General features: G+C 40.0%; 1 protein-coding gene across 1 annotated transcript in view; it reads right to left on the bottom strand.

The window, feature by feature from the left end:
- Nucleotides 1-17,649, bottom strand: part of ANKMY1 (ankyrin repeat and MYND domain containing 1) — a 39,969-nt gene extending 22,320 nt beyond the window's left edge. The window contains exons 1-10 of the mRNA XM_044432733.1: nucleotides 17,135-17,649; nucleotides 15,219-15,528; nucleotides 11,209-11,355; nucleotides 9,208-9,677; nucleotides 7,975-8,191; nucleotides 7,518-7,682; nucleotides 5,108-5,493; nucleotides 3,136-3,307; nucleotides 1,521-1,673; nucleotides 735-881 (exon numbers count right to left, since the gene is read on the bottom strand). Coding sequence (XP_044288668.1) covers nucleotides 735-881; nucleotides 1,521-1,673; nucleotides 3,136-3,307; nucleotides 5,108-5,493; nucleotides 7,518-7,682; nucleotides 7,975-8,191; nucleotides 9,208-9,677; nucleotides 11,209-11,355; nucleotides 15,219-15,528; nucleotides 17,135-17,649 — 2,682 coding nt within the window. The remainder of the gene's footprint in view (nucleotides 1-734; nucleotides 882-1,520; nucleotides 1,674-3,135; nucleotides 3,308-5,107; nucleotides 5,494-7,517; nucleotides 7,683-7,974; nucleotides 8,192-9,207; nucleotides 9,678-11,208; nucleotides 11,356-15,218; nucleotides 15,529-17,134) is intronic.
- Between the last annotated feature and the right edge of the window lie 650 nt (nucleotides 17,650-18,299).

Raw genomic sequence — 18,299 nt, 5'->3', positions numbered from 1 at the left:
GTCTGGATCCATCCCCTCAACTCTTTAATATTCATTGCAATTTCTGGTGAAAAAGAAAGCTTTCAGTATGTGAATCCACTGTCTTAGATGCACCTGCAATACTGAATTCTACCACTCTTCCATTTTGAAGCCACTATAGGCTTGCAAATGGTGCTGCGGAGGACAGAAGCAGGCTACTGTGTCTGGCATCTCCACTTTTCTAATGTTAGCTTCCCCTTTCTAACTGATACAGCCAGGTTCATCGCAAATATATGATTAGCAATATAATCTAGTTACACTTTCATACCTTGCCACCTGCAGAATGATGAAAGCTATGATAAATATTTGGCATTGTTAAAGCATTTGAAAGTCTAATAAACAACAAACATTTATGTAGCCTGGAAGTCTGGTCTTCAGGCTCAGGCAAAGAATTTAGAGTGCTGGTATGACAGTGTTATTTGTAGACCTTTGTATGTACTAAGCATTAGATTTTATATTTATGGAATGGATACCTATTTTCAGATGGGTGAGATCCTCAAACTACTAGGCCCGGAGCCCAGATATTAGACCATCTATGTTAGTAAGGTGGAAGTACTTAGATGAATGCAACTCTTCCTTTTAAAATATGTCCTTATGTCCTTAGTCCTTATCAAGAAAAAATGTAAGATCTGAAAACTAGGAGAGGTATGAATGTCAAAAGCAAGTAAAAGAAAAACGTTTAGCATGAGGAAATGATTCCCACGGCTACCTCTCACCTGAAAATTATCTGTCCTCTCACAAGCAATATGAAGAGCAGTCCTCCCACCTTCCTCTGGAATAATGGTACATTCTTTGTAGTAGCTTTTGGGTGGTCCTGTTTCATTAAACATCTTAATCATTGATGGTGCTTCAGCGAGTTCATTCTGCAACCAGAAATGAGAAATGCTCTAAGAACAAGGATGGCATGGCGGCAACTACAGAGCCTGTTCCTGCAGAGTTCTTCATTTTTCCCTGGTTTTTAGGTTGGGGTGGGGGGAGCACTAGACAGCATTTGTGGAGGGCTGCCTGTAGCCCATACCGTTTGCATCCCTGGCTCAGAGTGATGCAGGAATCATCCTCCCTAACGGACCACTTAGTGGCATTTTTATGCCATGCACATGCTACACAGTGCTTATGATCCTATGAAGCTACTGTAGTAGGCCTACTTCAACTAGCAGTAGCCCTCCAGATCTTGTACTAGGGTCTTTCTCAGTCCTGCTGTCTGGAATCCTTTTATCTGGAACTGTTGGTAGACAAGTCCACTGCCTGCCTGCCTAAGACAGCAGGGCAGTTCAGAAAGAGAAAACAGAGGCAGACTTATACATCTTTGCCCATATGTTTAGAACCAACCACACTTCTTCTCTCTCTCCCCCCCCCACCCCCCTTGCTATAATCCCAGTTTCTACTGTGTTTCTCTCTAGAACTGAATCTGGATAAACTGAACAAATGGTCAAACTACTTTTCCCAAAAACTTTGCTCAACTCCTTTTATGAACAGATGACAACAGGATTAGACAGACAAACCTTGACAGTTGTCCTGTCTAGTGTGTATATATCGTCCTTATCTTCTGCTGTTGTATCAGGGTTTGTAGCTGCATGAAGTAGTAATTCTGTAATTTGAACTCCTTCTTCACCAAGAAGGGCAGCAGCAATATGAAGAGGAGTTAAGCCTCCAAGCTAAAAAGCAAAGGCTTTATTTATTTATACCTGTATATCACTTAATCTTTCAGCAGTTTAAATATAAGTTAAAAACAATATTGAAATCACAGCTTAAAATACATAATTAAATCAATTTCAACTACCATAACAATAAAAGCAATATAAAAAGTAAAATGGAACACCAGAATGATTAGTTATAATTAATTGCAGGTCGTATTTACCCACAATATCAAGTCACAAGTTTCATAAAAATTTCACCAGCATGTTAAATTACAAAGGTGAGTCATTCCAGCTTCCAAAGGGGTATATATAGCATTTTAATTAATTTTTAAAGATTAAAATTAAATACAGTTAAGGTCCAGATAGCATTATCACATGAGGCATGTATTTTGACGAAAGACATTAACTGCACACAAAATCAATCTCCACTGGAAAGCCTGGTTAGTCTACACGGTCCAAAATATTCCAGGCAAGATAGATTATAAATGGCATATTTCTTTCCCACAGTATCTATATCGGAGTAGCATAACCACACTTCCAATCCTATCATATCTTTGGGAACAGTCCATGCCATCATATTTCTGAAAAAGAAAAGCTTCACCTCATTCCCACCACAGCAGCCATAATACATAGAGAATCTGTTCCAGCTCAACATATGCTGGATGTCACAGTTCATATCAGTTTTCCTTACTGAGACTAATTAAATTTGCGTTGAATATCTCTCTCCTAGAGTAAATGTCTGGAGACAGTAAAAATGTTGTAAATTATTTCCAATGAGTAAAAATGCTTTTTGTCTGTGCTGATAAAAATATGAGTGAGGGCACACCTACATCACAATGCCCTGCTATATTCTCACACACATGCACACACAAATATTATATTCTGCAACTCAAAAAGATTATCACACGAATTTCTATAGCAGCATTATCAAACAGAATAGCTTGTGTTGCCAAAACAGTCCATCAGTTGCAATGGATAACAACACAGACCACCTTGTTTTTGAGGTATTATTTAGGAGCATAAATCAAAATGAACAAAGTAGGATTTAAGCATGCTTCCGTATTTTTGAAGAATTAAAAATACTGTCGTTATTTATTCTGACAACAGATGCATTTGTAAAGATCTAGGAGAAAGCATCTTAATAAATCAAATCAAGAGTTTCAATGCAATAGCCCCTTTGAAACCCCAAAGCTGAGCCTCAAAGTAAAATAGTTCACTAACACAAAACCATACAATTCATAATTCACCTAATTAGACACATCAGGGGCGCAGTAAACCTCCAGATACTGCTTCCTACAAAATCAGGCATTTGTCAAGTACCTAGTAGGCCACCATTCATGACTGCTGGGCTGTATCTGAGTTGTTGACTGTCATAAACTTGCACAGAACACTAAAATTCACATCAACAGACCAGGAACTACCTGAAATTCTACAACTCTTTAAAAACTTATATTTATCATAATGAACAATGCATTCTTACTCTGGTTGGAAGTCGTATATCAGTCCTTGCTCCAGCTTCTAACAGTATTTTCACTACTACTGGATTTGCAGCCTTAACAGCAAAGAATAGGGAATACATAGGAATGCTGCACATATTGGGATCAGCACCTCTTCTCAGGAGCACTTCAATTGTAGCCAGTCTCTTTTTCTGCCTAAAACCAGCAGAAAATGAAAACCTGTCAATGGTTATGAACCTTGAGAAGGTTAATGCCATTGTGAACTAAATATAATTCATCCTCTAATCCTGCGAATGGGGAGGGTCTTCAATTATGCTCGAAGATACAAAGAAAGCAAAATGGGCAATGTGAAGCAGGTATAATTTGTATTTCATAATGGACAATAAGAACCACACTCTAGACCACACTCTATGTAAGAAATAAAGGACAGTCCTCAACTTAATTGTGCTAACAGTGTGATCCAGGAAACAATTCTCTAGATATGTATAGAGTCCTGAAATGTGCAATGATGGTTTAAGCTCTCTGGTGACTGTCAAAGGTTTTACTGAGAACTGCAGCATTTGTTCTAAAAGTCATATATACAGTTGCCACAATTTAATTGCTGTAAAGTGTAATGCATTATCTTTCAAACAATCCATCACTTCTAAGTCTCTATTACAACAGGAAAATGTCTGTTTTGCTTTTAAATGTGAATAACACAACTAGACGCCCCTAAAGAGTTGACACCAACACACCTAACTTGCTTAGTTTTATCACCTTGAGATTTGAAATGTGGTTTAAACATTTTCAGCATCCATTGTCTTGGTTTATGTGCTTTACAAGAATTGAGACCAGCAGTGGGGCTAATAAAAATTGCAGCCATGTCTAGATGTTAACATTGTCTACCTTCCTCAGTCAGTGAATATGAATGTCAAGCATGGTTTTTCCCCTCTGATAAGTATTTGGTTATCAGAAGGAGAAAGGAGAGAAGGGAGCATCCAAATCTCTCTCTTTCATCTGTGAAAGGGAGTACTCTATGCAGATCTCTGGAATTTTGCACAAGACTGCATCCCTGGTGCATACAGCAGCTTTCTTATCCACAATCAAAATATTCTTGTAAAATACATGGTGCTTAACTGGAAGCAGCATCTTAGCCTGGTCTATGTTTCACTGCTAGTTGCAGAAGGTAACAATATTACAGACCTTACTAGGGGTGGGCAGGGGGAACACCCTTACTGCAAGAGGTTTTACATGAACACAGCAGATGTCACTAAGTCCTTCTTGCAAGACTAAAACCATTTGTCTCTAGGCTCTATGCCACAGCTCAGCAGCTGTCGAATGTAGTACTTCACCACAACTTCACACACACCACCAGTGCAGGCTGCTATCCATCTCAAATTCTGAACAGTTATAGTAGCACCAAGCAAGGACCTTCAACATTTCTTCAGACAAATTCTTCACTGTAGGATCTAATAGTTTCTTTGCGTAAGCCAGGGGTCCTCAAGCTTTTTGAATAGGGGGCCAGTTGAAAGGCTGCGGTGACCGTCACAGGCCAGTGTGGTGGGGGTGCCTGGAGGCGCGGGCCGGTGAGGTGCCATCGGGCCACACGAGGCGGCATCAGGCACGCGTGACAGTGGCTTGCTCACTCAGAGATCTCCCAGCGAGTCCAAAACCATCTCCGAGTGAGCAGACCACCACCTCCCCTCCCCCCGCGCTGCAAGGCAGCCACGAGCGCACACATACGGGAGGCAGGCAGTGGCGGCAGCCTGCTCACTCGGAGACCATTTCCGAGCGATCAAGCCACTACCTCCCCGCCCTTGCAGCAGGCATGCGCGCGGGCAGCGAACGGCAGCGCAGGCCAGATGGATGGCCATGGCGGGCCGGATCCATCCTGCGGGCCGTAGTTTGAGGACCTATGGTGTAAGCTGTCTACCCAAATGGGACTGCCTAGACATCAATATTATTCTCATTATTGTCTACAGATGGCTGGTCTGTGTTCTTTCTAAAATGACTTACTCTGTTATTGATACTGCCATTCTTCTCAGGGCGCCTTCATGCTGAGCAATCTCATCATTGTCAGCTAAGCCAGATACTTTTAACATGTGGTGGCTAAGAACAACAGCACCACGATGCATTGTTTCTGCAGAAACCTTAATCTTGAAATTGTAAACACCACCAATTGTCCCAGAGCTCTTTCTTCCGTTAGTTTCCTCTGTACCCTCTGATGATCTAGTTTCAGCATCCATACCAAATTCTGCCTTTTCAGTAGGGAGTTCAGCAGGGGATGCCTGGGTGACAGTTGAAGACCTTTTGACTTCTGTACATGCTTGAGATTCTTGAGATTCCTCTGACTGCGAAAATATTACAGAGCCTGTAGATATATCTTCTATGGGCTCTGGTGCCTATTTAAAACAAACAAAAACACGTAGATCCTAACAGCTTCTAAAAATGGATGGCTGTGCCCCAACACGAAAGTACTGCATTATCTGTTTTAATGTACACATTCACAACAACCTAACAGAGTTTTTATGCAAAACAGTAAAAAAGCTGACCTAGGCTACCTTCTTTCAGAATTTTACACAAAAATGCTGTTAAATAATGCACGGCATTCTGCTTATTCGTTCATTTCATTTAAACCCCACCTTTCTTCCAGGGAACACCCTCTTATAAGAGACAAAGATGACCAGCTGCCCTAAGTAGTAATAGCTGCTGTTAAATTTTTACACATAAGTAAACAAGTTTGCTCCTATTCGTGCAACATGAAAGGATCAATGTACATATTGAGATTTTTTTTTATTAGAGATAAAATTCTTCCTGAATTTTGAAGTGTGCAGTGCCTATACCTTAATTTATGAAGGAACTCCCAGGGATCAATCAACAGAGAGCAGTAAGATAAATACTGGAGGCAGGGTGGTCCAAAACCAGAGAAACCCTACATAAAGATCCTTCTAGTTTCTAAATTGCCAGGTAAAAAAACTGCCTTTACATGCCTAGGATTTTAATGACAGTTAGGAAGAACTTAAATAGTGTGTTTTAGAATTGACAAAAAGCTACCGATGTAAAAACAGCTCCCCACTGAGCAATGTATAATTATGCATAGAGAAAACTTTTGAAACAATGTTTAGATATAAGAGATACATCAAAAGACAAAGCTACAAGTGCATTGGTTTCATATGGGTTGTGGGGGAAGATAAATCACCATGATTTGGGAAGCCACTGCCTGTTGATCTCATATGCCTTGAGATCTTGCCTTTTGGTAGTGATACCCCTACACAGTACAGTAGAACCCCCATAACCGCTGACTTGGTTACCGCGTATTCAGTTAACTGCAGTTGACCTTAACGCAAAAGAGGAGTTGTAAAGTGCCAAAGTCATAAAGTGTCAAAGAAAGTATTAAAGTACTGAGATATAAATGAACAAAGGTTTTTTGATTTATTTATTTTGAATATATAGTTTATTTGAGTTTATTTTGTGGCTCACTGCCACCTGCAAGCACCTACTTGCTACTGTATAACGTACTGTATAGTGTTTGCTATTATCCATGGTTTCAAGCATCTGCTGAGAAGGCTTGGAACCAATCCATGCAGGTATGGGGGTCCTGCTATAATTTAAAATGCTTGCTTCCACCTGAAAGCTGGGAGCACAGATGTCTATATCTGCTGCTAAACTGTTACTCACTGAAGGCTTATATTTGGCTTTCTTCTCCCCATTTCTAACATACTTGCTTTTTGCTTTTAATGAGCCATCACTAAACAAAATTGGAAGAATTTCCCAATTAAGGATCACAAGGCATACATATACATGTTCCTTAAATCTGCTTTTAGTTTATCATCATGTTAATAATACTATCAAGCTACTCCTTAACGCCAGAGAAAATTATTCCTAGGATAAACAGTAAATCAAACAGGTAAAAATAGTTAAAATTCAAATCTCAACAATATGAATATCAGAAAATACACAATAAAACCAGTGGAATCCACAGGAATGATCTCCCCAAACCAAGGCAGGACAACAGCATCTTTACTAGTTTGTAGAATGACATCAATGGAGGTAATTAGAAATGAATGTTGTGAGACAGAATGAAGCTCCGAGACGCCCACTGAAAAGCTCTGGTTTTACTTTTAGATACCCATCATGGACAACCCCATACAGGATACACTGCATCACTCTAAAATAGAGACACAATAGTTTATAGAGAGCTTTAAATCCAATGTTTCGTTTCACACCGCTCCTAACATTACAGCTACAGGGCTATTCACTCAACACTATCATTCTGGGCTGCAAACCAAAGGAGAATTTTGATGCTCTGTCCTGAAGCATGTTCAATTATGAGCAGCAAGTAAATAGTATAATTCTGAAGCAACTGTAAAAAAAATGAAATTCCATGGAACTGTATTGCAGACTTACAGATTTACGAAGGACTGACCTCTCTTCTACTAATGTTCCTTTCAGCAATATTGGACTGAAATGATTCTGCTGGGAAATAATGAATAATGCTCATAGCTAGAGCAGATAATCCTTCATCACTGCATTTATTCACATCAGCCCCACTATCAAGAAGTAGGTTGATGATGTCATCCTGGAAATTCAACTAAACAAAAAAACTTTGCATTATTTTCATATAGAAATAATACAATTGTCACAATCCTCATATGCTTTTAAAACCCCAATTGAAAAAGAGTTTGAAGTTGTAGATTTAACTTAGCAGATAGGTATAGTCTACAGATAAAATGTCATGCTGCCCATGTTCACAACTGCTACTCTGTTATCAATTTTTTCAAGTAACTATTAAAAGAGAGGAACACTGTCACAGTAGAAAAGAGAAAAATCTGGCCTATTTTGCCTGATATCAGCATAATACATAGTATGATTTTGAGCCTTACAGCAGCAGCAGCAAGGGCAGTATATCCATGTACATCCGCTACGTCTGGGTGGACCAGGTTGTCTCTGAGAAGCTCATAAACTCTATTATAGTCTCCTTCTGCTGACTTCTCAATCACTTCCTCAGCAGCAAGCTCTTTGGGACCTTTCGTTCCAAAGCCATTCCGATGGCCTTCCAGAATGCAATTAATGTCCAAATCCATGTCCTTCTGACAATGCCTAAAAGTGAGCAAAACCCATTTAAGGCCTAGAAAGAAAATAGAAATGTTTGTGTCCTCAGTGATTTTGACTTTCCAACTTTCCAAGAACCAATGTGGAAGTATGAGATCACTTCCCCAAGTCCTTTCCTCTAGGCTAGACCTCACCAAAGTAGTAATAGTGTATCTCAGCTATAATCTTAAAGAATGCAAGTGTACATGTGATGAGGTATTTCTGGATTGGTGCCCCTCCATTCAAAAATGTTTTAACCACCTAATAAATTCACCTACTGAACAGTACAGAAATGTAATACATAAATATTCCCTCTGTACACACAAAAATGAACAGGGATAAGATTTTTAGCTTATCTCTCTCCCCAGTACAACAGCATTCTATGTGGGGAGATTCTTGATATATTATAGAAAACAGTAAGTCATGTAAACACCTAATTCCAGTCTCTGTGATAACTATACCACCATCTCTCTTCTTGTAACAGCACTGAAAAAATGGCCTCAGGTGATTAAATAAAGAGAGAAACAGTCATACCCAAATAAAAAAAATACACACACAAATATTCAGACTCTCCCCATAGTCCTCCTCCTACCCAAGCCAATGATGCAGGCCTATTGAAAGAATGAAGGTCTTAAAGAATAGTATTTCAGATTAATATTTAAGACTGCCTGATAAGTTGTGTAGAACAGTAAGTGAGCACAGCATTTTTTGCACAAGTTAGAGCCAACCTGTATAAACACAAGGCTTTCTTGTAGTTCAGCAGCAGCTATAAACACAAGGGGACGCATATGGTAGAAACCAGCCTTCCCCAATATGTGTCACTATAGAAATACTAGCCAAATCTATCCTTGCTGTTGTTGATAGGAATTGCAGCCCAACACATCTGGAAGGGGCAGGCTGAGGAAAGCAAGTATAAATGAAAAATAAATCACACACATTCAAACATCTAAGAAAATGTAGTAAGAGAATAAAGTACCACTAAAAAAAATATAATAAACTATATCAGCCCACACATCAGCGCTTACCTATATCTATATATGTGTTTCTGCATCCTGATCAAGAAAGGTGTTATATTCATTACAGGCCATAGTTTTTCATAAGCTAACCATTTCCTTCTCTTAAAATATTGAAAATCAAACTCTTTCAGGAAGGTGCGAGTAAGAGGAAGATGATCTGCATCAATTGAGTATATGTACATGTTTTCAGGCAATGTGTAGCTATCATCATTTAAGAGAAGACGTTTGTAGTTATAGAAAAATGGGTCTTTCTCTTCATTCAGATCCCACTTTGTATTGTTCTCATCTGAAATATACTTTGTCTTGGCCTCAGCATCAACATATAGATTGAGTTCTGGAAAATCCGAAAGAGTAAAATACCCAGAGATTTCTATACACAGTTTAATTATATGACTTCGATGCCACAAACCAACATCTTGGCTATCATCTGGATGGGTTTCAATTCCTGGTCCAAAGCGTTCATCAGCCTTATAAAGCCCCTTTAGCAAAGAAAACATATTCAAAAACAGAAGATGTGAGAGAAAAATACAAGTAAAGTAATTAACGGTGCAATCCTATGCATGTTTAGAAACAAAAACATACTACAACTTCCAGGTTTCCCCAAACAGCATGAGAGTTGTAAAACATTTTTTTCTGTATGGACCTTCTGCCTAAACCTTTCTTACCCATACCAGGACAATTTGCACCAATTTTTAAAATCCAGACTGAACTGTTTTGACCAGCGATGCTGAGACAAGCAGACAAGGTAAAGTATGTTGGGATTCACATTGCTGCAAAGTTGAAGAAAGTGACTAATACAGAATACTAGCTTCAGGACTTCTGGTGAGACAAAGAGAGGTATAAATAAAAGCTAGTGAAATAAATGCAATGCATTTCAAAAGGTGTTTCAACCCAGTTGAAACATGTAACACCTTTGTTCAGATGCAACACTAAGCCAACACTTTAAATTACAAGTATGAGCCACAACATTTGGGCTCACATGCTCTCCCTGTCCCTTCTCCTGAGCTATGAGTGATGGTCTGGAAATTCTGCTTCATTTCAAGTTACCTTCAGCTTATGATGGTATCTTGTAATGGCCTGTTGATCAGCAAGCCCTCTCTCACACCTTCTCCAGACAGATTTTCAAATTTAACAAGAAGAACAAGGTTTTTGAAATACCAACAAAGCATTAAATAAATGTTTAATGGGGTAGTCATGCAAAACACTAAAGACAGCAATAAATGCTCAACTGAATAATGGAGAAAAGGGGGCAGAAACAGACAATCAGGGTGTGGTCCACAAAGTATACAAGTGTCACTTGAGGAACAAAGGTTGGGAGAAGCAAACTTTATCCATCAACTGATCAAGTATAACTGCTTCTGCTCCCAGGAATATCTGCCATAGCTAGGTATGTACAACCTTGTACACATATACAAATCTCCCTCCACTTTAGCATTTTTAACACAAACTAGTTAATCACTAAGGGAAAAGGCTCCCAACTATATGTGAATAGTCATTACTCGGTGTTCACTATATTCATGCACTATCTAAATTCTATGCAAATTCTAGACTGTACTTCTCCAACTACAAGATACACATTCAGTGTTGCTCTTGCCACTGAGCAAACTACACATCAACAACTTTTAAAATAAACTGATTTTTCAACATTAAACAAGTGAACAAATTTATACTAATTTAGTATTACTGATTATATTTACAGTCCACCTTTTTCCTTCTAGGCATCCAAAGAAGCTCACAAAATTGTCTTTCTCTACCTCCCCTTTTATCCTCATAACAATCCTGTGAAGTAAGTTGAGGTCAAAGCCACCCACGAAACTTCACGGCTGGGTGAAGACTAGAACCTGGACTTCTCAGGCCTGAGTCCACTCTAACCGCTATTCCACACTGGCTCTGAATTCTGAAACTTGCATGAGAAAAATTGAACAGAGAAAGATCCTGCAATTTTGTTGAACATCTTCATTTTATATTCATTATGTGCTAGCACTGTGATAATTAGAATTTTCTAATTACCTGAAATCTTCTTCCATCATTAAATTCCATGGATCCATAGCCTTCTTTACGGCTAAGATAAAATGACCCTACAAATTTGGAACCATCAGGCCAAAAGTAAACTCCTCTGCCATGACGGTGGTCTTTATAAAATTGTCCTACATATTTCTGTAATGAAAGAAAGAAAAATTATGCAGGTGATAAGATTTAAATGCACAGGCTGCAATAACATCTCAGCACACAAGGATAAAAAGAAATATTTTGTTATTACTTGTGAAAGCACTCTATTCACAAATTGTAAGAAAGCAAAATATATTAATATGTTCAGATACCAGTCTTTTAACTGTCAAAAGGTACAACAAAGTCATTTCCCCTTCCATTTGTTAATTTCCATGAAGCAGCTAAATAAAGACTGTCTACAACAACTGTTCCAGCATGCAATTTAACTGTGTGATAATCTCCTCCCCAAAGCAAGCAATTATGGGACATTGCCAAAATGTGTACATAAAGGGAGCATTAACTATCTTGCACCATCATCAATTAGCCAAATTAGGGAATCCCTTATTAAAAAGATGTTGCAGTATCCAACAGATATAAAACAAAAGTTTCTGCTGAATAAGATGCAGCCTAAGATTCAGAGCCATGACAGGTAAATGCCAAAGCGGCAATCCACTAATTACACATTTTGTGGTGTTACCCACAGCAGATTCTCAAATTCCCAAGGTTGGAAGCCTCAACTAGAGTTACTGCAAGGAAAGGTTCAAGGAAGAGAAGGAGAAAAGGAGAATATGAAGGCCCAAACCTCTGCTTGACAAACCATGATTTAGGCATGATATCTAAAAAAAAGGCCAGTATGTGAAGTGACACTTCCAGTCAGAGATGGGGTGACAGAGAGAAAGAGAGAATGCAAATGCAGAACACGCTAGAGCAAGACTTTTGGAAGCCCCGGAAGTGAAAATCAACTTGTATGCACACATATAGAAAATGTATGCATGAGCCTTTCTGGACCTCAGTCTTCATCTCTATGCACAGGTAATTTAACCAGGAAACAAAAAAAGATTTATTGGTGATGCTCAGAGAAAGTTAACAGGAAACAGGTGAAGTGCAACAAGAAGCCACAAAAGACTGCAAATGTATACCAACGCACCTTTCCAAAGAATACTGTGAAAAGAAAGAGAGGATTTAACAAATATTGTCAACAGGGTTTGAACAGGGGAGCATTCATTTGCAAGTCAGGGAGGCTTATTCCACTTGGCTTCATCCAAGGGAAATGACTGTACAGAAACATATTGAGAATTACATTTAATAAAAGAGGAATATATGGAGGATGAAATTCAAACAAAGCTAGTAACCTTGTTCAATCCAGGATTTACAGCCTTAGTAAATTTCATTAATATTAGATTTATTGCTGCAAGCTACTTTCATTGCAAATCAGAAAAACTAAATAAAAATGTACACAAACTACTGAGATATATTTATTAAATTCCATTCAAGTAAATATTATTGAGCATAAATAATGAGGGTAATCTGCCTGACAAAAAGACTAAATAGAATACATAAAATTACATTTGAAAGTACTATGCCTGAACTATTTACATATCTTACCCACTTGTGAATATTCTTCACAATAAAGGCAAATATTTCTATCTTACAAGAAAAGCCTCTCCCAACCCAAATCAACAGAAACAGATTCTTGTGTGTATGACATCTTTCTGAGTTTGATGTAAAACAACTTTATTAATAAGCCCATGAAGGTTACCAGCCTGCTAAGAAGCTAGTAGTAGTCCTCCACAGTCAGCATGGAAATGCACAGTCTTAAGTTTAAAACAACAACAACAAAAAAGATTGGTGGGCAAGAAGCGGCATGTTCTGACTCTCATGCATCAACCCAATGCATTTCCACACCAACAACACAGAAACATAGAAACAGAGTGAATCAGGAAGGGTCTCCTGGGCCATCTAGTCTGACCACTGGCTCCAGCTAGCTCTGCTCATGACATGCCTACCAAGTGGGTAGAAATGACCTACCACCAGCCCATTCATTTACTGCATTGACTTCCTTTTTGTTTAAGCTGACCAGACAAATTGAAAAATATGAGACTGTATACAAGGTCAACTGTAATACCAGGAATGTGCCTTATCTGAACCATATCCTCATCACCAAACATGTGATCAGCACTGAATACCAGTGCAGGAACCCAAATCAACCACCCTTTCTTGCTTTCTTCCTCTACATGTAGAGAATCCATGCCATCAGGACAGCAATTCTGCTAATAAATGGGGGAATTTCTGGACTGGAGACAAAAGCAACTAATTTACATTTCTAGCACACTCCTCACAGATCTGCTAATAGCAGATTATATATTTAAAATCCACAATTTTTGGAACCATAGATACAGTTTGGAATTTGAGAAACTGCTAGGGGTTCTACCACAAAACAGAACTCATGGAGGATTTGCCTAGACACATAATGGCTGCCATGAGATGCTGGCAAATCAATAGAGGCTGGGGAAGAGGGAGGAAGTGCAAGGACAAAAGCTGGAAGAGAGGTGGAAATAGTGAGGTAAAGGATTAGAAAAGAGAGAAAGAGCAAAGCTGGGAGGAAGAAACAGAGAGGTAAAGAGGTGGGAGAAGAAATAGCGAGGTTAGAGTTTGGAAGCAGAGAGAAACAACAAAGGATTGGTATGTACATATGCACATGTACACACATGCACACACACACCATTATGGACTAGCAGACAATCCCAGCTTTGAAATATTCTTCCTACTAAGTGGAGAAAGGCAAACCCTTCTGCATCTACCAACAGCTCTTTGGCAGGCAGGAGAAAGTGTAATTTGCATGTGATGATAAACAAGGATCTTCCTATACAGTGGTACCTTGGCTCACAAACTTAATCCGTTCCAGGACTCTGGTCATGACCCAAACTGGTGATGAGCCAAGTCAAATTTCCCCATAAGGTTCAATGTAAATAAGGTTAATCTGTTCTGTAACTATTTTTTTTAATCAGAAAAATCTGAAGCAGTGACAAAGAACAACAAAGATCGCAGCCATCTCCCCCCTCACCTTGAGCACAAGCACACCCATTCCCCCCCCCCTCAGCACGACAGCTCTCACACTCTTGATCCCTGCACGAGCGTGATCATGCTTGCGACCATAGATGGGTGCAATTGTGCGTGGGGGTTGGGATGGCCAAGATTGCGGCTGTGCTCATGCAGGAAAGATGGATGCAATCACGGGCATGCTCATGCAGGAAAGATGGGCGAGATCTCAGCCATCTCGCCCCCAGCACAATTGCAGCCATCTCCCCCTCCACAGCACAGTCACAATCACACCCATCTTCCCTGCACAAGCATGCCCGCAATCATGGCCATCTCCCCACTCGGGGAGTGGGGGGTGGGGAGATGGCCATGATCGGGGTCGCCACCCAATGCGGAGTTCACGACCTGAGTCAAAATTTTTATGTAATTTTTGTTTGCGACCCAATTTGGTTGTGAACTGAGGCGTTCATGAGATGAGGTACCACTGTTTCTTCCTCCTCATTTTAACTGTACTCTCCCAGCATGCCAAACAGTGCTTCAGTGAGCTGGGAGGAGCACTGTGTACCCAGAAAGGAAAATACATGGAGATAACTCTGCCGCATGGAGCTCTCAAATACCAGAAAAAAATCTCCAAAAATGCTGTTATAGGCATTCCAGCTGTCTAAATCTGTTATCATACAGAGTACTTTAAAGCAACTTCTCAGTTCTTCTGAGAGACTGCAATGAAACACAAAAGAGGAGTCCCCCACCTCCAATAAGTCTCTGTCTTCTTCCTTAAACATGTGTGGAGACAGTTTTCCCACCATTTTCACCAATAGAAAAACATGCAGAATGGTGACCACACAGGAAAAAAATATCATTGGTATTACACATATGCTACAATAGCCTTCCCCAATCCTTAGCTTGTTCCATTGTTGTTATTATTACATACAATATGGTTTAGCTACAAAAACATACACTATAAAAACATTTTAAACATTAAACCAGCTTACCTCGCCATTGTCCCACACAAATTTTCCATATCCAAGTTTTAGATCCAGCGCAAATTCTCCTCTGTAGCTAGACCCATCTGGCCACTCTTGCACACCAATTTTACGTTCAATCTTATTATTGTTTAAGTCCTCACTAAATAAATCTTGTTCTTTACTACATTCTTCTTCATAATCTTCTGTCTCTTCTTCTTCATCATCATCATAATCAAGGTCAGATTCTGGTTCAATTTCCGTTTCTGTTTCTTCTCCTCTTCCATGAAAAAAGCTATCATCCCCTGAAATGCCATCTCCTGCTTCATTTTTCTTCACACTGCAATCATAATTAAGAAGCATCAATAAAGCTCATTTACCAAACAAAGGTGATCCAACACTGCAAGTGCAATCATACACTGGTAGGTTTATCCAGTGATTCTCTTGCAAGACGTATGAAAATGCTGCAACTTTACACATACTTATCTAAGAATAATTGCCACTGAATTCCGTAAAATGTACTTCTTTGTAGACACACACACAGAATTGTGTGGTTAGTAAACTTCTTGTCAGATTATTTTTGAGCAGCAGCACAATACTCTCAAGCACAGATCAAGCATCTTAGTACTGATATTGTACTAAGTCCATTGCTAATCACTGCCAATCCAAATACAACAATAATACCACCAGAACTGTTGTCCAACAGATACCAAAAGCAGTGTGGGAATTTTATGCAATCCCCTCCTACATATCACAATTAGCAACAAAACAGAAGGTGTCAACTACACAAGCCTTCAACGCTACACTATAATGTGATATTGGAAAGGACTACCACCCAAGCCATTCCAAATACAAGTGTTACACTGCAAAGAATTTAGTTGCGTTGAAACCAGAGGAAGAGTGAAAACATCATCTTCCTGAAGTCATGTGTGGCCCTCTAAATGTTTTGGCCTACAACTCAGTCCTAAAATTTCCATCAGTCAACAAAGCTGAGCATTAGGAACTGCAGGAAAGAACAAGAGGAACACAAGATGCCTATCCAGACTTAAAATCACACACATTAAAAAAATATTGCATTCATTACATCATACCTGAATGACATGTAAATGTGTTCATGCCACAAAAACATCTCCTAACACTCTTCACAATCTTCACAATTTCATCTGCTACTGAAATCACACAAAAATACGGCCAAGTAATCCCCACTCAAAGAAACATATGAGAAACTGGCACATTCTCTTACTAGCCATCTTTTCCCCCAACAGATTTTTACATTACATCTGTCAATAAGCCAGTATGCTTGTGACTAATAAATTTGATCTGTCAAATAATTTGAACAATGCTTGTACAAGGTAAACACTGGTACCACTGGTACATAGGCCACCATAAACTAACAATATTACTGTAATCCATAACAAGATTTTTCTAAGTCTTCACCACATTTTATGTTCAAGCCTCAGGGGTATTGCATACAAAATGTCATTTCTCCTTGCTGATATATAGAGCAATACTTGTGAATCCTAGAATTTGCAATCAACATCTGCAGTACACAATTTTGGTATGTGTGAATGCCTACACTCCTGATTTTTATGCTATTTATAAACAGAGAGGGCAGCAACCCTTATTAATACATCTATATTCTGTACATCACACAGCAAGCAGCCAAAGTAAATTACTTGAGTAAATATACACATCTGTCACTCTTGTTCAAGCCCATTCTATTTTTGTCACTCCAGCAGTCTATAAATAATAGTAAAATCAGTATCCCCGCTTTTGTTTTAAAAGCAGCTTACAAAAGTTAAAAAAGTATTTTAAAAACTGCGAAAGGATTTGTACATTAAAAAATACACCAAGAACTATGTGTGTGTGTGTGTGCGTGCGCCCTTGTGCGTGTGCAGGAAATTAGAAACACACCACAGTACATCCAACTACAAGCAAACACACACGCCAACGCCACTGCCGCCGCCACATGCCCAAGAGCCACCATGGACACGGCGGTCGCGTACATGTCCGACCTGCCAAGGGACCACCCCAACCACGGGGACGCATGGGGCTTCCGCAAGGGGCCTCCGGAGGGCGGGAAATCTCGTCCCCAGAAGCAGGCGGAATTCATCGCTGCAGGGGGAGGTTGGGGCCTTGCCCGCTCCGACAGCGGGTACCCACCCAAGGGCAGCCTCCATGTGGTCCGAAGGTAGGGAAGACCCTGCCTCGACCCCGTGGGCGCTAGCGCTGGCCACCAGCAGCAGCAGCAGCAGCGGTCGCCGCCGGCAGGCAGCGAAGGGACACGGACGTAACAAACAAGGAGGCTCCAAGGAGACGCGGACACCGGCAGAGGCGGCGCTGGGGCGAGTCGGGGCAGTTCGTACCGCTCCTGCTGCTCGTCTCTTCGGCTGAGGTGGCGCTGCATCCGAGTTGCCATAGAAACCGAGGCGGAGTTTTTGGAGCGTGGGCGGGGCTTCATTTGGTGGCTACAAGGACGTCTAGCTTGCTAGCGTTTGCACTGAATGTGCAGAGGACCTAGTTAGAGAGGGGAATGGTGCAATTGATCGAAATAAACTATACGGGATAATAAAAGAGGCGAACTTAAATTTTTACATCTTATGCAGGTTTAGACAAAAACAGTCTTACAATTCCCAGTATTCTCCAGGCAGCATGGGTTGCTGGAGAATGCTAGGACTTGTAGGGCATTGTTTTCTGTATACCCTGCATAGCATTGTTCGTTAGCTGTCTGGTTCCCCTCCTAGTTTCCCCCCTCTGTAAATGTCGCCGCATAGGTTACTATCGGACAATGAGGGCTGGACTCATAACCTTACAGTATGTAAACTTTACCGTTCGTCCTTATTTCATTCTTTGTCTCATGTTGTAAGATAGCCAGCGTATCATTCATACTAAAGAACCCCAAAGTTACAGTAGATCATGAGGTTTTTTTAAGCTCAGTATATATCATAATCAAACATTGGGTCTAATTTGTTTTAAAGTTTACATCAATGTCTGTCTGCCACCTAAAACCAAACCACCTTCGAAAATCATATGTAGTAACAGCAACTAGGTTCTCCTGGTGTGGGTTCTTACGTAGTGAAGACAGCGCCATTCACACACGAGATGGGAGTA

The sequence above is a fragment of the Varanus komodoensis genome, unplaced genomic scaffold, assembly GCF_004798865.1.
Source record: "Varanus komodoensis strain SLA01 unplaced genomic scaffold, ASM479886v1 scaffold25, whole genome shotgun sequence".
In the NCBI taxonomy this organism is placed as follows: domain Eukaryota; kingdom Metazoa; phylum Chordata; class Lepidosauria; order Squamata; family Varanidae; genus Varanus; species Varanus komodoensis.
Note: the sequence above shows the minus strand (reverse complement) of the source record. Positions and strands in the feature narration are given on the sequence as shown.